Here is a 23,638-nt window from a genome sequence, read left to right as displayed (position 1 = left end):
GAATAAGCCAGCTAACTTTGATGAGCCGGTGAAAAATAGATGCAAGGGGGCATGATTTTTGTTTAAAAAAAATACAAAAAATTTGTATGTTTAGGGGGGTGAGAGGGTTCACTGTCTTAGACCTTTAACATCCTCTTATCACAATCATTTATTTGAACAACTACACCAGTTTAAATACAGGCACAACTACGAAATAGGCAAGACCAGGACATGTAAAAACAAGGTATGAACAGGTCTTTACAAAGAAGACTGCAGTAGCCAGGGTCATAGTCCTCAGATTTATTTTTATTGGTTGAAAACTATCAAATGAACACAGAGGTGTCGCCTATAAATGATGGTGGCGAAGGTGCCTGGGGAGGCAGGTCTTGCTAAAGAAGGCCACAGAGACAATGCAGTAGCTGTCTGACTGATCAGCGCTCATCTCCCACCCTTGACACGCTCCACTCAAACTGAACCCCATTAGTCAAAGTTAATAGGTGGTTATTCTGTTAATATCCCTCAATTGCTAAAGAGGTTGAAAAGATCATGAGATTGAAAATGCTATGTTCAGAACTCACTAACATACATCACATGCAAGTAATGCATATATACAGTATATGAGACACAGCAGAGAGGAATTTTCTGTACTCTCCTTTTTTTTTTTACATTTAAAAAGGTCAATTTAAATGTATTTACGGACACATTAACTGAAACATTTATTTACTCACACATTCATATTTTCAAGGATAACAGTGTTCCTTTACCGAAGAAATAAGGGATGCCAGACGAAAGCGGTTGACTCCAGTCTCCAACTCAAGAGAATTCTTTGTATTGTGAAAAAAAAACATTAAGGCTGCTCATGAGAAGTTAGCATCATCTCTACTGGGCTGGCCCACAATGCTTTGAGAAACTTGTCGGTTACACACAGATTTAAAACACACAAAAATACACTAACAGACATACAGCTAGAGGTGCCCGATAAAGATGAACGGTAAAGTGATCACTTGGGGGATACAGAGAAAGCAGACAATATTGGCCTGTTGGTGAATCTAACATTTGCAATATTGTAAGATTATCAACAAATACCTACAATAGTTTGAGACTATTGGCAAATAATGTGCAGTGTCCACACTAGAGCAGCCCCGGCCCTCGTGTAGGCCCTTTTTATACCTAGTGCTAACATGTATCCTTTGTCCTTTTCTTGTTCCCATTTGTATAATTATTTAAAACGGAAAAGAATATAACAAGAAAAAAACGGACAAACAATAAAGGCACTGTCTACAACAGGCTACAAATTGTCAATTGAATGTTAGAAATTAGACGAGGAGTCTACAGCCATGTTATCAATGTGGAGATTCTCCATGAAATCAATAAATAGTTCCCAAATCTTGTTCAGATTCTGACACATTTTTAGGCAGGTGTGGATGAAGAAATAAAGCATTCTGATCAGATCTTAAGTGTATGTGTGGAAGAGCAGAACAATGTCAGGGCAAAGGCCACATGTGTTAGAACCAGGTACCAACAGGGCTATAGATTTGATGTACATCTTTAGCCCTGTTTACTCCTAATTCTAACGTGTCTGTTGTTCTAGTCTAGTCCACATTGTAATTGTGTACACATTTTTAGACAGGCGTAGATGATTATAAGACATTCTGATCGTTCTTATAAATAAACAGATAAGGATGAAGAACACGTTAAGTTGAGTTTGTAACATCTCCTAAAATGTCTGTTGTCCAGACCTTATGTTTACACATGTAGATAATTAAAAGAAACATGTGATCTGATTAATCAGAGTATAAATGTACATGAACAGCACAAGACTAACACAAAAGCAAGTCAGAACAAGCCTTTAGAGGCAGTTATAAACTTCAGTATCTGTTTCTAGAGCGGTCTACACAGACAACTAAATACTGATATTTTTTCCACTAAATGGTCTTTTGACCAATCCTATCAGATCTTTTTAGGTATTTTTCAGCACTGATCTGATTTGTCAAAACTGTGTGAACGCAGTTATGGTGCCTGTGAGAGAACAGGCAGAGCCATGACAGCCATCCTGATGCCTGGTTGTATCAAGCAATCTTTCCACTTAACATTGTAAACAACCACCCAACATTTGAAAATGGTGGAAGCCAACTGGACTCAATATTGTATGTAATAATTATGAAGATTTTGAATAGTTTTTTGGGGCGCTGGGATCGGGGTGTGTGCCCCACTTGGTCCCTGGGCCGGGTTAGTTCATGTCAGCAGTGCAGTTTTCTGGCTATTTATTCATCAGTTTGTTGATGAAGATGAGTGTGGGCATGTTCCCAAGAATACCAGATTACATTTTTCAATTTATTGTTAAACCTTATTCATTAAATTGGGTGTACCAGTATAGGATTCAAAATAAAATGTGAATTGTCTGGGGAGGCTCAATGAAAGGTTTTGGGGGAATGGAAGTCTCAACATAATGTGTTATTGTCAATGTCTCTAGGTTCTTAAAAGGGCCTGATTTGGACATTTTCACTTAGGGGTGTACTCACTTTTGTTGCCAGCGGTTTAGACATTAATGGCTGTATGATGAGTTATTTTGAGGGGACAGCAAATTGTTATACAAGCTGTAAAACTGGCAACGTGTCATTTCTTCAGTGTTGCCACATGAAAAGATATAATCAAATATTTGCAAAAATGTGAGGCGTGTACTCACTTTTGTGAGATACTGTATTGTTGCTAGAAAAATATAAAAAATGGTAGAAGCCCTCAATTGCAATGTCATTGCTAAAATGTGTTACACGTTGAGTGTTGTATTTTCTATAGGCCGTCCTAACCATTTTGTTTCCGTGAGATCATCTTTCATGTCACTATCGAGTTTTCCATCCAGTCAGTGTGACCCCATGGAAACATTGGCCCTCCAGTAAAAAATACCAAAATCCAAACAGTGACATTACCTCAAATCACTCGAAGATCACACGTTCCCTCAGGAAGCCACTGTTGTTGGTTTCCTGAATTACTGATTGTGTAAAGGACGTCACAGTGCCGGGCGAGTACCTCTTCCTCGGCTATCCAACTGTCCCACTAAGGGCTCAAGTTAGTCCTCCTCTGCTTGTCTACAACGTTACGCCACTAAAAAGCCAGCTTGAATGCCACAAACATGCACACTTAAGGCTGAGGAATACGTTTCCATTCGCTACATGAAGTGTACTGTACGTCAAGAGGTAGTAACCACATTTTTTTTTGAGTGGACTGGGACTCATTTTTGGTACAGTTTAACATGTGGGTTTGGGCAGAAATATTACACCATTTGAAAAATGGCACTTGGCACATTTTAGTAGATTTGGCTCTAAAGAAGCTAGAATACATACCATTAGTAAGACTGAAACATGGTCCTACTAGGCTTAAATGACTTTTGATAAAAGATCAAATATATAGCAAAAATAAATCTGAAAAAGGTCTAACCATATGTTCGATTAAAGATCAAATACACCTGGTCTTTAAGTGAACACAAGGTCCAATCAGACTTCTGCTTCTAACAACCTAATTTGAGAAATCCAAATTGGAGAAATCTGACGGACTGTCAGATTTAATGCCCAGGAGAAAAAATAGATATACTTATTTTTGGTGGTTAAATAAAATTAAAGTAAGATCTCAAACACTAATCATTGAGCCAAACTATTCTTTCTGGGGTTTTTTTGTTTAGTTTTCTTGTTAATTCTGACAGACTCCATTTATTAAGACTAATGTACACGCACACACGTGCACACGCACACACACAACAAACAACAAACAACAAACACCTGGCAACCAGACTCCGCAAGCCTGGATTCTAGGCTTCATACAGAAACAGCTGTGTGGATGGATCCTGCTCCAGCCATGCAACAGGGGCAGAGGGGACAGTGCTGGGTTGGGCAGCAGGTTTGTGCACAAGCGGTGACTTTCAGCTCCTGATGAGGGTGAGGAACTCGTCTCGTGTCTTGGGGTCCTCCCGGAACACCCCCAACATGGTGCTGGTCACTGTCTTACTGTTCATCTTCTGTACCCCCCTCATTACCATGCACATGTGACTGGACGCCGGAAACACAAGAGAAACACAAAATACATTATTACCCATAGGGACTTGGTTATTAGATTTTGGTGTATGGGAAATATCCTGTTAGAGACGAAATGAAGATTCTCCAGATATGAACTCATATCTTTGGTTTCATAATTTGTTCTCACGCTCGTTTGGACTGCAATGGTTGAGTCTTAATAAAAAGGCAATAATGGTCCTTAGATTACGTAACCACGTAAACCAAAAGTGGTGTATCTAAATATACATAAACATTAGCCAGAACCAACCTCATTGAACAGAAAGGACTCACCTCTTAAGCAAAAGCATGATTATGAGTTCAGGTGTATGCACCATAGATAACATTAAAGACAAAATTGGACAGAATTAGTTAGCTACCGAGGCATCTTACTTCATCTTTATTCTTTAGCAATGACAGACGGCTCCAATCCAGAGCTGATAAGCTGAACAAATATTATTTTGATCGTGCCTTTAATGCCGTCTCTGTGGTTTGATAATATCAGCGGTGAGCTAAAAAAGACATACGTTGCCTCAATGACAACGCCCACGCCGGCAGGCTGCAGAGCTTCAGTGATCGCCACTGCGATTTGTTTGGTCAACCGCTCTTGAACTGAAAGAGAAGAGGCAGATAAACACGGCCTAAGTCAGAGACGGTCAAAGAGCAAAGTCAAATGTGATATGTGACATGATTGGCCATGACATGGCAGGGTACAGTTTGTTTTAAGAACCATTAAACCAACTGACCTTCTAAAAAGGACAATGTGGAATTAAAGCAAGTCATATTGTAATTAATAAAGTAGGCGCGTACAGTGGGATTATACAGAATTTGATACAAAGAGCATCTTAATGTTAAGTTGGTGCAGTTTATTTTTATTGTCAACTTTCGGGTAGGAATTATTTAAATATCTGTCAATACCTTGCAGACGACGGCTGTAGATTTCAACAATCCTGGAGTAGGATGAAAAGGAACGGGGGGGGGGGTCATTACGTGAGAAAACCCAAGTGGCAGGATTCACAGTCAGAGGCACAGATACGCTTACAAAAGAGGGATTACACATTCTTCAGAGATCGTGTGTTGACCGGACAGTTCTTCCAGACAGATGTAACACTGTAAAGTGTAAAATAAGCAGTGCTGTATTGTTTTTCATAGGTCCAGGTTTTCTAAGAGTCTGCGCGTTTAACAGTGGTCGGCATGTTGTTGTAATCGGTGTTTAAAGAGCAGACTACATCCAATCTATCACAGCATTGATTATACCGTCAAACCTTTGGAAATCTTTTTCTGGGCTGCAATGATAGAACGATACAGTGCATTCGAAAATTACTCAAACCCCTTCAACTTTTCCACATTTTATGTTACGGATTTTTTTTTGTTTGTTTAAAGAAATGTTTGTTCCTAATCAATCTACACACAATACTCCATGAGGACCAAACAAAGACAATTAAAATAAAAAAATCTCACAAAAGTATTCAGACCCCTTACTCAGATCTCAGTAACCAGCTGTTAGGGTTAAATGCCTTCTCAAGGCCAAGTCAAATGTTTCAACTTGCTGAATCTGGGATTTCAACAGCAACCTTTCAGATACTTGTGCTACACTCAAATACATCTCACGCCAACATACATATCGCATCCTCTGTGTGTCATTTTGCTTTTTTAAAAGGGACTGTGGTATTCTGTGGCAGTGACACTGACAAGTTTCCTCCTCCAGTGAATCCACATTTAGAAGAGCAACAGGTTATGCCTGCCTCGTCATAGCCTAACATCACTTCCGCTTTGATACAATGCTCTTTTCCAATATGCTATCACTGCAGCGCCATCCCTCGGCACAGCAAAATGCCACAGAACAAGAGGATTATGGAGGGCGTAGACATCAAGGGATGAAAAGACTGGTATCAACCTCAAAGATGCTTGTCAGATTTCACTTAATAGGTGCCTTTGTGGTTTGTAAATACATAGTTGTGTGGTGAGTGCGGAAATAGAATTCTGTGTTTGAGGTAGAACTGGCGTTTAATATGGCGCAAACCGAATGTGTGTGTGTGTAAAAAGTACGAGCTACACAATCCAGATGGGGACTAAAAATCTCTGCATGGATTTTTTTTACCGTTGGGGTTAGATGTTGGGTTAATATTATTTTTTGCTGGTGGTAAGGAAAATAAAAGTTTAAATGAGAATAATGTTTTGGGTTCCCCATAGGGATAGTAAAAATGTAAGTGTGTCCAGTGAAACATTGAAAATGTCTTCTCCACACCAGAGTAGCTGTTGGAGAAAGGAGCTAAGCCTCAGGTATTGGGGTCAGATGGGATCAGATTTCTCTCTTGTGACTTACCCACTCCTTTTAATCACCTTAAGGCTCCACCCTGAGCGGCCTCTCCACTTAAAAAGCTCCACAGTAAACACTACCGCTAGGCTAAAGCTATGCAAACACTACACAGCAGATTCTAAAAAGCTAACACACCGCTAACCTACTCCACCTTGCATCTGGGCAACAACATGAGTCAGCCTCTTAATTCAGCCTCATCACTGCTAAGTGTTCTAGTTCCTATGATGAAATAGGTGACCGTATTGTACTGTATTAGGAAGAGATTACATATTTATACATGATGATACATGGGTTGAATCGAGCTAATCCCAGTCCCTCTAGTATCCCAATATCTAACCCTCCTGCAAGGCTTTTTTAGTTTCAGGAAATTGGTACCATGGTACAGTTCCCTTAGTAAATTGATAATATCATACAATACCTTCACTAAAGATGTTGAGTCCAAATGTCTGCGTGTGCAGTACTGAACCCAGTTTACATATCTATTACAACAATAACAACCTGTTCAACTGCCCGTATCTTCTTACCTGGCCAGCTTGCTGAGACCTAGTACCCTCTTGTTGGGGAGGTAGCCTATATGGACCTGTAAGAAAGATTAGCAATTCTGTTATTAGGACTGTCTTAGTTCCAATTTATAGCATATTCACAAACATGGAGAGTGTTATTGCCCCAAAGTCTATACAACCCATGGCAGACCCACAAATAAAAGATCCCAGAAACGTTTCATGTGCACTAAAAGCATATTCTCCTTAAATCCATACTGACTGGTGTGACATATCAAGCAGAACATTAAACAGCCTAATTAGGGCATATTAACTTTATTTCAAATTACTGATATCTTAATGATAGCAGATATTGTATTAGATGGATACAATGTATTTAGAGCAGATAGGATAGGTAGTAATAGGATAGATAGTAAAGAAGAGTTAGGCCAGCCAAACCTACAAACCTAAAGCAGCCTACAAACTCAACATTGATTGATCATATTTCAAAATGTCCCTGATACATATTTGGTGAGGGGTCTTGTAGTGGAATGAAAGAATGTTGTTAGGAATCTGTGTGTGTCTCCAATGTTGTATTACTGTATTGTTTGCCATCAATAGATATTTGCTGAATGTAATAATTGCTTAAGGAGAAAGGTGAAACCAAAAGCCTAGCTTTGGATGGGAGCTAAATGAATACAAGTAAATGTGTAAGCTTTTTTGTCATCATTGTTGTAGCTGATGTGAGGTTGTCCTTTTGTTTGGGAATGTTCTGTCAGTCTAGGATAAATAGTAAATTTTTACTTAATTTGTCAAGTTTTTGTTATCATATGATACTCCTGGCACGTGGTATAATTTGATATACACTCACCTAAAGGATTATTAGGAACACCTGTTCAATTTCTCATTAATGCAATTATCTAATCAACCAATCACATGGCAGTTGCTTCAATGTATTTAGGGGTGTGGTCCTGGTCAAGACAATCTCCTGAACTCCAAACTGAATGTCAGAATGGGAAAGAAAGGTGATTTAAGCAATTTTGAGCGTGGCATGGTTGTTGGTGCCAGACGGGCCGGTCTGAGTATTTCACAATCTGCTCAGTTACTGGGATTTTCACGCACAAGCATTTCTAGGGTTTACAAATAATGGTGTAAAAAGGGACAAACATCCAGTATGCGACAGTCCTGTGGGCAAAAATGCCTTGTTGATGCTAGAGGTCAGAGGAGAATGGGCCGACTGATTCAAGCTGATAGAAGAGCAACTTTGACTGAAATAACAACTCGTTACAACCGAGGTATGCAGCAAACCATTTGTGAAGCCACAACACGCCTTGAGGCGGATGGGCTACAACAGCAGAAGACCCCACCGGGTACCACTCATCTCCACTACAAATAGGAAGAGGAGGCTACAATTTGCACAAGCTCACCAAAATTGGACAGTTGAAGACTGGAAGAATGTTGCCTGGTCTGATGAGTCTCGATTTCTGTTGAGACATTCAGATGGTTGAGTCAGAATTTGGCGTAAATAGAATGAGAACATGGATCCATCATGCCTTGTTACCACTGTGCAGACTGGTGGTGGTGGTGTAATGGTGTGGGGGATGTTTTCTTGGCACACTTTAGGCCCCTTAGTGCCAAATGGGCATCGTTTAAATGCCACGGCCTACCTGAGCATTGTTTCTGACCATGTCCATCCCTTTATGACCACCATGTACCCATCCTCTGATGGCTACTTCCAGCAGGATAATGCACCATGTCACAAAGCTCGAATCATTTCACATTGGTTTCTTGAACATGACAATGAGTTCACTGTACTGAAATGGCCCCCACAGTCACCAGATCTCAACCCAATAGAGCATCTTTGGGATGTGGTGGAACGGGAGCTTCGTGCCCTGGATGTGCATCCCACAAATCTCCATCAACTGCAAGATGCTATCCTATCAATATGGGCTTTCAGCACCTTGTTCAATCAATGCCACATAGAATTAAGGCAGTTCTGAAGGCGAAAGGGGGTCAAACACAGTATTAGTATGGTGTTCCTAATAATCCTTTAGGTGAGTGTACTTGTGGTATAATATGTAGAGCTTTAGATGATTTAGGAGGGCACTGATATTTCTGGGATGTAACTATTTTATGTGAAGCATTGTGATATTATTTCTTCATTGTAATAATTGGACTGGAGAATGTTATTCATTTAAAATATAAATTGCTACAGAATTCCTTGTTCATCTCCATTACTCCATCGCGAATAGTGTGAATGTACCGTCACTGGTGGCCAGTGGCGTTGTTTATTTAAAAGATTGGTGGGGCACAAACCAATAAAGCTACAAAACGCCCTCTTGCCACTGATGTGTCTATTTAACACTTTTAACCTTGCTTCTACCAGGTGTTGTAGTACACATACTGGAGAGAGACCTTGTGTAATTGCTCTCCTTCTTTATCACACACATGTAAAATTACCACAGTCACATTTACAAACCTAAATTAGCAATACAACCAAGCTCAGAACCAAGCTCAGAACAGCAATGAGCTCAACATCACTGAAGGCCACGGATCTTAACAGAGACAGGGCCATGGATCTTAACAGAGACAGGGCCGTCTTACCAGTGAGAAGCTCAGTGAGGCAGTACAGAGTGGTCAGCTCAGACTTCAACTTTTCCTTGTTTCCTAGAGGCCATAGTTTCACCGCATAGTTAAGCCCAGATGTAGGGAATGACAGGACAAATTGTGGGAAGAGCGAGCTGTCAACCAACTTGGCAGCGATCAGGTGATCACTTTGTGAAAACCTCTGCTCCACCTGGGAGATGACTGTGTCACATGCCTCCTTCATCAACGGCACTGTGCTGGTTACTCGTCTGTTCCATCGTGAACTGTGGCAGCCCATTCATCAGTTTGCTTACGCATATTGTGTACATTCTCAGTGAAACAGGCGAGTGCACTGCTAATCCCAGATGCATCGATGCTCCGTTTTAGCAGAGTGTTGTATAAAACATTAGCTTCTGGCTTGAGGAAGAAAAAAAGAATTACAGCAGCTGCTGAAAGGATCGGTCCCAGAGTGGCCTCATCCCATCCTGGTTGTGTGCGTATGTCCTCCATACACAGGAGCAGCGAAGCGCAGTTTCCCCAAACTGCATTGACAGTTCTACTTTTAAAGTTCCATCGTACAGTGGGTGGCCTTGGAATGCGTCTCTGTGTTGCATCAGCAAGTGCCGCAACATGTTTTCGAGCCCCAGAGAAAAAGGTGGCAAAAGCAGTTAAATCTGCAAAAAACACCTTCAGGATGTTCATCCTTGCTGAACAAAGTTGCTGCAAGGTCAGGTTCAGCTGGTGAGCATAGCAGTGAACAAACTGGTCATGTGGGTATGTCTCTTTCATTAGCGTCTGTACCCCTCGAACGCTTCCACTCATCATAAGTCTGAGCGATCAGCTTTTCTCCCAGCTTCAGTGGTTCCAGCAAATCCTTGATGCTATTAGAGAGGCTGAGTCCTGTTTTATCTTTGACTTCCACATACTCCAAAAACCTTTCTGTCACTGTATTGTCAGGAAACACAACCACCATTCATGATTTACAGGAGACATCAGTTGTCTCATCTGCCTGTATGGCAACAAATGATGTCTTGTCCACTTGCTTGGCTATCTCCTCCCTGTACACTTCATTCACACAGTCTAACAGTTTGTTCTGTACAGTGCTAGATGTCCCTTTGAAGATGGACTGAGCATCATAGTGCCTCTGAAGTCTCGAATCACCCTCACACAGTCTCGAAAATGCATCTGAATAATCCAGGATTCAGGGAGTCCACCGACTCGTCGTGCCCCCGCAGTGCGGTTTCACATTTTCCACACAGCTTAATACATGTTATGATCCAACTGAGAACCTACCGGTTTGTTATGCTGCTCAATGGAGTGCCTGTATGCACTGTCAACTTGGGCTGCAACATTTAAGCCCAATTTCACAGCATTGTCCAGATGACTCCCGCTGCTCTCATGTTTTGCAATCCTCTCATAAAGATGTTTCAAATCTTTGTAACCCGTCCTCAACCAAGTACCATCTACACCATATAGCAGACATGGAAAACAGAAGAGTGCCTTCTTTTGTATGCTAACCGTTAGCCACTTTTTCTTCAAAAACCACTCCACGTTAAACCTGCGGTTACTTTTACCAACAGATTGAGTGATAACTATATCCTGTGGCTGATGGGCACCAAGTCACTTTACTTCAAGTTTCTACTCCAAATTAAGGGTTTCAAACCGGTGCTCTGGTATGAAATCCACTTTATTAATTTTCTTAAGTTATCTGTTGTTTGTGATTTTCTTAAGTTATCTGTTGTTAGCTAACAAGCTAGCTAAGACAATCTACCCTCCTTGCTCTTCTTGCAGACTAATGTTGGCGCCAGACAGACTGCCAATCAGGTCTGAAAAATGAAATTACGCTGTAGTGGGGCTACCAGCTGTCAGCCCCACTATTGCATTGTGAGGGAGGGGCTAGCCCCACATTCATGCTTAGCCTATGGCTTACTAATGCGAACTCGAATCGGCAGATTACCACTAAACATTAGTGACCACTGCCGCCCTATTGCATGTATCGGAGATGTCAAAATTCATAGGGCCAAAACCTCACATTACCACTAAATTAAACGGGAATTTCTTGAAAGATCTTTACCAAAATAACCTTCAATCATTTCTGCTATCCCAATAGCTGAGGTAGCACTCTACCATATTTCACGGGTGTTGATTTACACTGATATACAAGTTGTACACTCACTACTTTACATTGTAGCAAAGTTTAATTTCTTCAGTGTTGTCACATGAAGACATTATCAAATATTTGCAAAAATGTGAAGTGGTGAGGTGTACTAATTTTTGTGAGATACTTTGTTTTAAATTGCCATATAATAGCCTACATTTAAAAAGCAATTAAAAACCCTGAGCTATGTATATATTTTTAGCTATTTTCCCCCCATAAAATAAGTTATTCCATTTGAGAAGCTTGACTGCATTCTGTCCAGAAAGGTGGCTCCTTTTGTATAAATAGGTAACAGAACATCCTGAAGGGTGATTTGGTGGATTACATTGTTGGAAAGAATTATGTTCTGCAATGGGCGATGCTGTTCTAGGATTTATTACTGGCCAGGAAGGATTACTTCTGTTGAGCATCCCCATACATTGTAATACCACTCTTACAAACCATTAATGTTCATGCATATTCCAGGGGTAAGGAGAATCCTACAGTGTGCCATTTCATTTCATGAATGGATAGTTACATGGCTGGAGTATTTGGAAGAGAGAACTTCACATTGGTAAGTAAAGTAAAAGTTGAATGGTTTCTTTTCCTCCCTCTCTGCCTGTCTTGTATCGTGAACAAATATTCGAAAAGAACCTTTGTGGGAAGAAATAAACTGAAAACCGATGCTACTCTACTTGAATGCCACTTGTCAGCCTTGCTCTACAATCAGCTGTTCCAATGTTAACATTTATCTCGGGACCTTAAGGTTTAGCTCACGTTTTCTAACCCTATCGCCAGAATAATGAGTTGAAGGTTTTTTCGTGGAGTGGAGAATTGTTTTTTGTGGAGTGGAGAAAAATATCTCTAATGTAGTCTACATTGATAAAATGTCATTTAAAGTCTGTCGTGCATTCATTGCAGCACCTCTCCAGCGCCCGTGTCTCACAAAATCATGGAAGAGTGCCATTCTATGGAGTCTTTAACAGTTGCTTAGATTATTATCAGGAGTTAATCATGTGCACACATTTTCAGCAAAAATGGCCCCCAAATGATCAGATATGGCCATTGGCCCATAGTTGTGCTATGCTTGCTCTTACGGCTAGCCAAATTCTAACAACCATGCTTGATAGGAAAACAGAGACCGAATCCACTTTCGGCAGACCAGCAGTTATATTCAGTCTAATGCAGAGGTTTCAAACTGGGTCAGCGGAGGGCCAAGTGTCTGCAGGTTGAAGCTCTCACCTTGTACTTGACTGATTAATTAGGTCAGTAATCGGTTAGTGTCTGCAGGTTAAAGCTCTAACCTTGTACTTGATTGATTAATTAGGTCAGTAATTGGTTAGTTTCTACCCTCACCTGGTTGCTTAGATCTGAACTGGGAACCAATTTATAGGAAAAACCTGCAGACACTCGGCCCTTCGTGGAACCGGTTTGACACACCTGGTCTAATGCATTAATAATGTCAGCCTTTAACCAACAACCTTAAAATGCTCATGAAAACTAATAACGCTGTCTTAAAGTTAACTTTCATTTAAATATAAATTATCTCAGGTACAGTACACAGTGAAATTTCCTTGACTTCATTTATGGAGCCTCCGGCTCATCCCAAGGTGATGCACAGTAAGTTGCAAGTGACTGAGGCTGGGGAGCCATCGGCCACTATCGAGCCAATTTCTGCCGATAGCAAGAGTTTGCAAAACGTCCAAAGGATTAATCAGTCGACCTCTAATACACAGTTGTGTAAACTATGGCTCATTGCCATAAATTACCATGATGGGGGAGAATCAAAAGAACATTGCAAACGAGACACACGAGTAAGCTAACATTTACTGCAGAGGATCATGACCCACATTCACTTAGAAGACGACTAAAGGCAAATGCAATTACATCAAGTTACCCAGTTCACCCTTGGAGACAAGACAGTTTGTAAGTAATACTTCCGATAGCTATGTTATAATACATAAGTACACATTGCCTCCGGACATTTTGGGCAAGGGTTGGGGATCAACTGGTTCACCGTCCGAGCCCAGTACGGTCAATTCATCCTCTGTATATTCTGGTTCGAACAAGGCTCTATCCCACGAAAAAAAGTATTCTTCCTGGTCGTATTCAGAGTCAGACATAATATATGTGTATTTTCCTTTCTCAAGCAAATAAAGTATGACTTTCTGAGGTAAATATCATTGACAGAATAGGTAACTTGTTTTCTAGCTTTTGTTTACTGTGATATACATTTCCTTTTCTCGAAATAATGCGTGGATTGATAAGACTGTGAACAAAACTGACTGGTAAATACAGAAAGTACCAGTTTATTTTAAATAAGATTTCTATCTAAGATTTCTATCTAACTTTATTTTGAGGAATACAACATTTCCATGTTCTTTGAGGTAAACAACACCACTAGTCTTAGTGGTGCACGATTGCAGTGCAGTCATGTAGCATTGAGTTTAAAAACTGGTATGAACCTTTGCAAGCATCAAACTTCCAAACCCGATACCGGATGAAGATGAGAAAATTCCAAATCAAATTTTTTTCCCCAAATGTGTGTTTTTATTTGCTGTAGCACAGGGCTCAGCTATAAGAGACCTCAGTCTCACACACTGTATAAATAAAGTTGAAATAATGGACTGAAATCCAATCAAATTTTTGAAATGGCTACATTTATATTTATAGTTTGACCAATCATGTGATGAAGGAAAGCTGGAATGAAAACACGAGTTGTCCATTCCACCTGGACGGCCAATGAATTCTAAAACGCAAAGACAAAAGGCAACATTATCTAAACGGCTTCGGAGAGGGATCACGTCAGCACAGCCGATGAGAGATCTGAAGAGAATTGAGATCCAGACTCTCCTACCAGTCCAGCTGGTGAAACTGCTTTCTGCATTATGACTGGAAAGCTAAATGCCGCCGCCCGCCCCACCCCCGTCCACCCTCCATCAAACCCCATCCACCCTCCACTCAAATGTCAACAGCAATTTTATGAAACGGGCTGAGAGAAAGGGCAGGCATGCAAGGATTTCTCGTCGTCCTCCTCTTTCCCCCTCTGTTTCTGCAAGGTTGTGATAAAGACATGGGTCAAGCAATCCGGACTTTTTGAAAAGTGCATTTCTGAATTGGGGAGAAAAAAACATTAATGAGAGGACATTCATTACGATTAGATTAAAAGGTGCTCTGATATGTGCTGCATCGTTTTTCTAAGGTGTGTGGTGTAAAAGTAGACCTAACAGCAAAACAACGAAAAACAATACTACCTCATAGGTTGAGAACGCATTTATTGTCTGTTATTAAAAGTCCATATAGGTCCATATGTAACATTTAAACTGTACTAATAGCATAAATGTCCAGATTACAATATTTTAAGTTAACGTTTCAGATACCCCTCCCCCCCAATTGTTCAGCCTGAGATACTCCCTATTTAAACGTGCAGCGTGCAGTGACTTGTAATATCCTTATATTACAAGTCACGCAGTACTACTTTCCCCCAACCTAAACCACCCTGGAACAGCGAATACTACTCCGGTCTCATTTGGGAAGTGAAGGGGAGACAAGTGGTGTTATAGTTTAAATTCAGTTTTGAAAAATTAGAGGCAGGATTCTACACAGTGCCCTTTTAAAAGACAACTGCCAGAATGGACGCGTGAAGAAAATAGAACAGAGCGCCAAACGGCTGCTTCGCCGATCTGGCAGGCATAAATCGGTGAGTCATTATCGCACTCAGCGAGTGGCCCAAATAGATGCGCTGGGAAATAGATGTGTGCGTAGAAAAGAGGCGACGAGCGCTTGTGACGACGACAGGGAGCTATCAGCGGGGGAAGTAAGGGGATGGAAACAAAGTGGCCTTCTGACAGCCAGCTGCCAACAAACATACACACCAAGGAGAAAATAACATCCAGTGCGTGTGTATGTGTGTGTGTTGTTCAGACAGAGAGTGTCCGTGTTGCTACGGCTATCATCACGGCCCATTTGCACCGTGAAAGGGATGAGAAAGAATCGACAGCCTCTTTCTATTGTCTTAAATGGCAAACACCTGCAGGGTAAAATAGGTGGAGAATAGAGAGGGAGGATGGCAGGTCTATGGTACAAAATGTAAAACAGGATAATTTACAGAGGCAATGTGTTTGACAATCCCCACTAACAAGATTTCAGCTGAAAAGTAGTGTACTATAAAGGGAATAGGGTGTAATTTGAAACAATATAATTTCAAACACAATTGTGGCCAGTGCCTGTGGACCAATACCTTATCAGTACCCCTGAGGAAATTTCTACATGTGGAGTTGTTATTTTGGGTGTTTGGCAGTGGGTCCTTAGATTAGACTAGAGTTTACTCTACAATAGACTACTAATTTCATAGAAAATTGTAAAATAATCTCAACCAATTAACTAAGCCTATGACTTCATACACAAATGTACAAATCAACTTTACAGGAAGCAAAGGGTGATTTAGGACTGGCAAGTTTAATAAGGTCATTGAGTTAAGGTCCAGATTAAGGATAGGGTGTTAGGTGAGAGTTTTGGGGGAACATTTTAATCCAAAAACATCAGGGGGGTTGAATCATAACCCGCAGGGAAATATCTTTTTTTTGTGAAAGAAGGATGGGTGGCACGGTCGGTTTTATAGTGACTTGTTCTGGAAGACGAGCAATCTCTATCACAGTTGTTGGCCGGAGAATAAATGTATCTTTAGTGTGTGTGTATACTAGCCAAAACATCCTAATTGAGAGAGCAGTGTGATAAGAACATGAACTTGGCATGATGTCCTCTGGAGAAAAAAATAAAGATCTTCAACTTTCTATTGAGTGGTTGCGATGAGGCATGGCCATAATAGCAAATCGTACATCAAGAAATAAGAAGTGGAGAGAAAAAAAATTGGGCACAAATTTATAATTTAAAAAAAATACGAAAAATACAAATACACAGAAGTTATTGTTTCAACCAGACATACTTGTTTTTAACCTTAACAGGTAGCTCTGCATTCAACAGCAAGGAAACTGGCTACTGGATACATTTTCTAAATTCTCTGTAATCAGGTGTGAGCCTCAGATTTTCACTTAATTACCTACAGTTGGGCAGTTCCAGATTAGCTATTAGCTATTGCAGGTCAGCTGACAGGCACACCACTACACTAAAAAGGTTCCAGGAGAATCTTTTAGGGACTCTTTAAATATAAATTGGGGTGGAGACAAATGATTCGAAGAGCTTCTTCTGACTGTTTCTCAAATAAACTTTTAAAGAACCTTTTCTTGGTAGTTTTAAAGAGGATGAAACTCTTTTACATTTTCCTTGAACATATTTGGGTTCCCTTGTAGTTTCAATGTGAAGAACCTCTAAAGGATCCTTAAAGAGCATTTTTATGATGCATGTGTGTGTGTGTGTACAACTACACACATGCAAACGTACCCTTCCAAAGATGGGCACCAGGTGATGCTCACACATGGAGAACATGTCTATGTCTTTCACGATCACCATCTCGTCGTGGTCCTCATCGAAGATGGCGTCATTCATTACGTCTACAAACAGAAAACAAGAGGGAATAAAAATTATAGGGAAGACGATCGAGACAAAGCCATCCAGCTGACGTAGGTCTTCACGATATATCTGAAATCCAATTATACTATAACCTACTATAAACAACATTATGTAGTTTATGGAGGAACATTTTTGTGTTTTTGTCGAGAGCAAATATTTTAATAATCAAAAATAATAAAACGCTATTTCTACATTTACACTTTTGACCCCACAGTTGTGTGGATTAATGGGAGTGCCCGCCCACAATCGTCACATGGTTGCTTTCAGAACAATTATTTTTGATTGAAAGGAAAATGTTTCGCTCTCGACAAAAAGATACTAAACTATCTCGGATCCGAGTCGGGTCAAGCACGGCGGCCATAGATCTGCGTTCGGTGTGATAATATAGTATCGACTGTAAATGAAACTATATTACATGAAAAAAATATACTGATAATTATGAACATCATATGATTCACATTTGCTACACATTTGCTTTTACCTTTCGTCTCTGCATGTCTTGTTTACGTTCTTACTGAACTTAATTGCAACATTGTTTAAATTGGCTATTTTCAGCGAACGCTTTTTTTTATAACGATTTTAAATTAGAAATAATGTCATTTTTTACTGTAGAAAGATGGATATTCTTGCAAATTGGCGATGCTCACAAATTTACCCTCCACCCCTTCACACATAAGCCGCATGCGGTTGTTGAAAGCCGAAGCTAGCCATTTAAAAAAGGCTTCCTGCCCCTCTCCTTTCTGCGGGATGGCATCGCTAGCCATGGAAAACCAATAGGAAACCTTGTAGGAGGTACTACAATACTGAATAGTACAGCATCCATATTAGGAACATTATCATTCCTCCCCAGAAACTCTGTTCTTCCTCCTACTCAGTCATCACCCCTCCCTTGGTCAAGTATCCGCTGTTGCCTTATCAAACATCACCCCGATTAAGCTTTTATCCTCCCCTTGTCAATCGTCAGTCCTCCCCTTGTCAATCGTCAGTCCTACCCTTGTCAATCGTCAGTCCTCCCCTTGTCAATCGTCAGCCCTCCCCTTGTCAATCGTCAGCCCTCCCCTTGTCAATCGTCAGCCCTCCCCTTGTCAATCGTCAGTCCTCCCCTAGTCAATCGTCAGCCCTCCTCCAGTCAAAACATCAGCGATCCCCTTAGTAAAGTATCAGTCAAAAGTGTACGATTTTTCCCAGCCAATAAAACGAGCACAAACACGGAACTATTATCAAATGGACTCAATACAGAAGAGGTGCTAGCTGGTGTAAGGTAAGATCAAGTAGAAAATTATGTTTTTGCACTTTCATAATCGCAAAATTATTGAAATACTTTTATATATTTGCTTAGCTAGATTCATTTAAGATAACATTATTTAGCAGAATGGCTAAGCTGAAAATAGTGAATCTAGCTAAGCAAATATATAAAAGTATTTCAATAATCTTGCGATTATGAAAGTGCAAAAACATAATTTTCTACTTGATCTTACCTTACACCAGCTAGCACCTCTTCTGTATTGAGTCCATGTGATAATAGTTCCGTGTTTGTGCTCGTTTTATTGGCTGGGAAAAATCGTACAATTTTGACTGATACTTTACTAAGGGGATCGCTGATGTTTGACTGGAGGAGGGCTGACGATTGACAAGGGGAGGACTGACGATTGACAAGGGGAGGGCTGACGATTGACAAGGGGAGGGCTGACGATTGACAAGGGGAGGACTGACGATTAACTAGGGAAGGAATGACGATTGACAAGGGGAGGGCTGATAACAAATGGCATGTACCCATTTTCGTTAATGAACCGTTTCTGCCGGGCCTGTCACTGTTCTCATGAAATCCGCTCAAATCCCGCGGCATGTTGTATTCGAATGGCGATGTGTATCGTTTCCTTTAGGATCTAACAAACAGATCCCTGATAAAATAAAGAAAACGAAGCAATAGTACAGGGAAAGACTCGGAACGGAAAGAGTTGGAACGACCGAAGCTGATACGATGCTATTGATTCAATAGAAAAACGGAGCGCTGAGACTGAGACGTAGCCTGCAGAACCTAGTATAACAACACTAAATTACCTCAATATTCTCCCAAATCCTTCAATTAAAGAAAGATCATTTTGACAAAATACGTATTCATCTGGTTTAATTGCAGTGTCACGAGTGTAGGTGGAGAAGGAGCCAGTCGCAGGCATTTGAATACATTTGTTTTAATTAAGTTTAAACCCATATTGTAAACAACTGACCATGGAGTTAATGTTTATTTTTACTACCAGAAAAAATATCTCCTTTTATTTTTCGTAACGGAAAATAAGCCGGGTACCGAGGTAAAGCACCAGCGTAAGGCCTTGCAGCCCCTCCCCAATCATTCTGCCACATAAAGCCATATGTGTGTTGTTTCTCGCTGGCAAACACCGTAATGATATCTTGCACCCCATATAGGCCTTGCGCTCTTCCTGTTTGTCATTTTTATTTAATTTTCCCCTCCTAGCGGAGCTCATATCATTGTTCAAATAAATCCACATTTTTTTATCTGTTTGTTGCGATGCACCCTCTTTTTCCCACTGATGGAGAGTTTTTAATTTCCTGGCCTCCTATCTACGGACGATGGGGTGGGATTAGGAGGGGCGGGAGGTAAAGTTTCCGTGGCAACGTGGTGAGTGAGCTGACTGACTTGTCTGCAGTGTGGCATCTTATTGTGTGTACAAGCAGTAGCTGGTTTGGATGCTATGAACAAACAAGATAACGGTAATAGGTTCTCTATAGGCCCTGTGGCTAAAACCTTCTCACCAAATTTCAATGACAAATAATGCACATTTGGACCTATGAGCTATGCTAATTTAAGTCACTCTGCTAAATAAGCAACATTTAAATATTACATAAAGGATAAGACTATTAAGGGTCATTTTCCCAAGCTTTAATAAATGCTATTTTCACATCACTGTTAGTTATACCATTTCTTTATTGGCAATTCAAGTTGGTCAGTCATAACCTTCATTTATTCACTGCACATTAAATAATTTAGAATGATGAGTCATTAAGAATATCTGTTGATTGATGATAATCTTTGACCGTGCTTAAAGCAACAATGCAACTTTTGGGGTTTTCTACTGAAGCAGGTCACTAAATGTCTCTCTCCTATCCACTCTTCTTCTCCCTAACCCAAAAATATGTTATGTATTCATTGTATACAATTGATGACGTATGTAATTCCCTCTGTATTACAGCATCAATTAAATGACTACAATGTCACATGTAGCAAAGCCAGTGTGTGTTCCCCCCCCCCCCCCCATTGAAGCACTACTGATGAATGGAGCATGGTTCCCAGTCCAGCTCACCAACCTGTAGGCAGCAGCTGTTAAGAGGGCAGGTACCTGTCACTGGTCCTCTACAAACACCCTCAGCCACATCAGTGCGTACGCACGCAAACACAGCAGGTCATGTGATAGGCCCACAGGAAAAGAACAGGAAATCAAATCAACATCTCAGTCAAACACACTCGATCACAAAAACATAAAAATTTAAAAGACCAACAGAAACATACCTACACAATAAGCTGCTCTGGTTAATTTATACTTCAAATTGTGTATGAGTTAAGCCGAGAGGTTAAGAGAGCTTATGGCCGGTTCAACATGTGCTCCGCTTTCCCCTCACCCTACCTCCCCCCTCTCTTTTCCCTTTCCAATTCCCTTTAACTCAATCTGCCCTTTTCTCTCCAATCCCTAAACGAGGGCTGTCCTTCCCCTGGCTTTTCACGCCAACAACAAATGAGGACATGAAGCCTGAGGGTCCCCTTCCTAAATGACTGAGATAATGACCGAATTACACATCCTCCCACTCCTTCAACACTGCCAATGAGTGTCTCCAAATATGAGCTCCCCATTTCTTTATGAAAGCAGAGAACAAGTGGAAGAATACCTTTTAATTTGGCACAGGGAAAAACTGTGTGTAGCGTTCAAAAGCGGCACCTTTCTAGAATGACAATGACGTCAAGACACCGTCCAGGAACAGAGATGACTAACTCATAAAACATGGCCCCATCCTTCTTTTCATGGTGGGATCACTCTGCTTATGGTCCTTACCATTCAGAGGGATGGCCCCAGAGCGAGACATCCCACCACAGGTTATTTACTGGTCAGGGTGGGGCAAGTGGGAAGCAACATTTTGTTTGCCAATGAAATGTCTTGCTCATATTTTTTCCTGGATAAAAAAAAGGTATGGGGGCGTATCCAGTTTTCAGGCATCTACAGTAATGATTTCTATGAATACTTTCTTTACAATACATTCTAAGCACATTTGGAACGCCTGATGATTTCTTATAATGTATTAATACTGTACTAGTACTAATAACTGCTCATAAGTATCTAGACAGGAAATTAAGAAATTAGATTAATATGGCATTATGACCAGGCTGTATAATGACTTATGAACCAGTGTGTTGGTATGAGACCATATACCACAGCTTTTAGCATTCAAGATTCAAGCCAAGCAGTTTATAATGATAAGTACAGAAAGCATCATAGGTCATGTAGGATTCCTCTATGCACTCGTTATTTGCACACTCAGTCTTATGCATTAAACATGAGCAAACTTTTTATTAGCACACAAACATTAGGTTTTGGGTCAGCAAAGGTTTGGCCAGAATGGACATTCTGTGACTAAGTAAGAATATGCGGTATGAGTGAGAGTCCACTGCTGGACTTAGAATACCCATAGATGAACCAGCTCAACCTTGCATCAATCCCACTACCTGCTCGCCCTGGGCACTCATCCATGAGTCACTTAATTGAGTACACAAACAGATGCACACGATTAAATAGTCAGTATTTTGGATATTGTTTGGGATATTGCTGGAGGACTATCCCTTTCTCTACACTGATAAATCTTACTGCTATAACAAATCCATGTGTAAATGAAGGTTATTTTCTGAGGTACTCCATAGCTTTCTTTTTGTCCTGGCCTAACCAGTATTTGTGAAACTAGCCATGGAGGTTCTTCTGTTCCTCGAAATCTTAAGCTTAATAACATTGTATCTTCGAAGAAAGGGGTGGTGCAAAATGAGAACCAATCCAAAAAAGGGGAGACCACCACTTGTTTTAGCACTCATGAACACACAACTCTTTTGCATGTTTTACGGTTTTGTTCAGCCCCTCACATTTCATTTCCAACCCCCCCAACACATACCTCAAAACAGGGTTTAGAAACAAGCTATTCCAGATGCATCTGTTTCAGCCTGAAAGAAAGCAATACTAACATATTCCTTGTGTGTCTTGTGTCTCTCTTCAAACTTTTAACACAGAACCCCAAATTGTCCCTCACCAAACCAACTCCAGATGAGTTAATGGGTAGAAGGGGGTGGTGTAATGATGTTGAAAGGAGCAGACCCCCAGCTCCACAACTACAACAGCCCCAACCAGGAAGAATGGAACCAATGCGGTCTGGTCAGAATGACTTGCTGAGCCTATATATGCATGTGACCCATATTGTAAGAATTGGAGATGTGGAGATTGTGTGTAAAAACAGGGAATTCATGAAATGCAATTAGACAGGAAACTATTTAGCACCCAGCTGCTCTAAAACGCAAGCATTCAGTCATTTGATAGAAGCCGGTTTCTTCAGTGCCAATACTTAAAATGTACTTAACTTTTTGTATGTACTGCAGAGCTCACCATTTTTATGGAAATATCTTATACTAAACAGTTTCGCACAAAAAGTATTTAAATTAAATGTGCAACTCTTCATGTCTTCTGATAAACAGGACCATAGAGTAAGGCTGTAAGAAAGTTGTCTTTTCATATATCAGCATAATAAATGGCATGTTTATCCTCAAAAACTGATGGAGTTAAGAAACCAAATAGGGTAAATTTAGCATAGGAAAGTGTTGACAAATTGGAAGAACATTCTGAACTGTCTAACTCACCTATGATTTTCTCCTGGTAGCCCTTGGTAAAAAACTGCATGGCAGTAGCAGCTCTCCACGGAGTTTTTAGAAGTCCATGTCTTTGTGGGTTCTCTCCGAGTCCCCGGAGAATAGTGGTGTAGGCAGCAGCAAGACTTGGCAGGCTCATTTCGTTGTCTTCCATACTTCGGGTCCGCTCATTCTTCCAACCCTCTACAACGGAGGACCCAGTGTGCGAGCTCGACTCACCCGCTGTCTCCGTCCCCTGATACACCACGGTCCGGTTGTCTTTTATTGCCAAGCCGTCCAATTGTCCGTTTATGGAACTTTCGTTTGTAGTTGGTCTGCTGTCAGCTTGCTTTTCGTGACTCTGTATAGAGCGCTCCATAGTTCAGAACTTCCACTTGTCTCTTGAAGAATATCGTTTCCGATGTGGTCGCTTCGCGTGGGCAACTTTTGTTTTGAACGAAACACCTGCAGATAACACCCCGATCAGTTGGAGGGACAAAGTAGGTGAAGCACTTCATCCGTGGTACCCTACGGTTTTATAAACAGAGTATAATCCTCGTGCAATTCTATTGGCCGAACATTTTTAAGACGTCACAATCTGTCAGTTGGTAGTGGTGAACTGTGACTATGCGCGCCCGGGTGCGCATTTGACACCGGTAGGCTACTAGGAGTACT

At 40.8% G+C, this 23,638-nt stretch overlaps 1 protein-coding gene across 1 annotated transcript; it reads right to left on the bottom strand.

Annotated features, from left to right (window-relative positions):
- Nucleotides 1–2,617: 2,617 nt before the first annotated feature.
- gch1 (GTP cyclohydrolase 1) lies at nt 2,618–23,487 on the bottom strand. The gene is made up of 6 exons (XM_010892353.4): nt 22,976–23,487; nt 16,945–17,054; nt 6,867–6,922; nt 4,941–4,972; nt 4,550–4,634; nt 2,618–4,019 (listed from the first exon to the last, which is right to left on the bottom strand). The coding sequence occupies exons 1-6, from the start codon at nt 23,340–23,342 to the stop codon at nt 3,893–3,895; spliced, it is 777 nt and encodes a 258-aa protein (XP_010890655.1). The 5' UTR covers nt 23,343–23,487; the 3' UTR covers nt 2,618–3,892.
- Nucleotides 23,488–23,638: the final 151 nt, after the last annotated feature.

This window comes from Esox lucius, chromosome 15 (assembly GCF_011004845.1).
Source record: "Esox lucius isolate fEsoLuc1 chromosome 15, fEsoLuc1.pri, whole genome shotgun sequence".
Classification (NCBI taxonomy): domain Eukaryota; kingdom Metazoa; phylum Chordata; class Actinopteri; order Esociformes; family Esocidae; genus Esox; species Esox lucius.
Note: the sequence above shows the minus strand (reverse complement) of the source record. Positions and strands in the feature narration are given on the sequence as shown.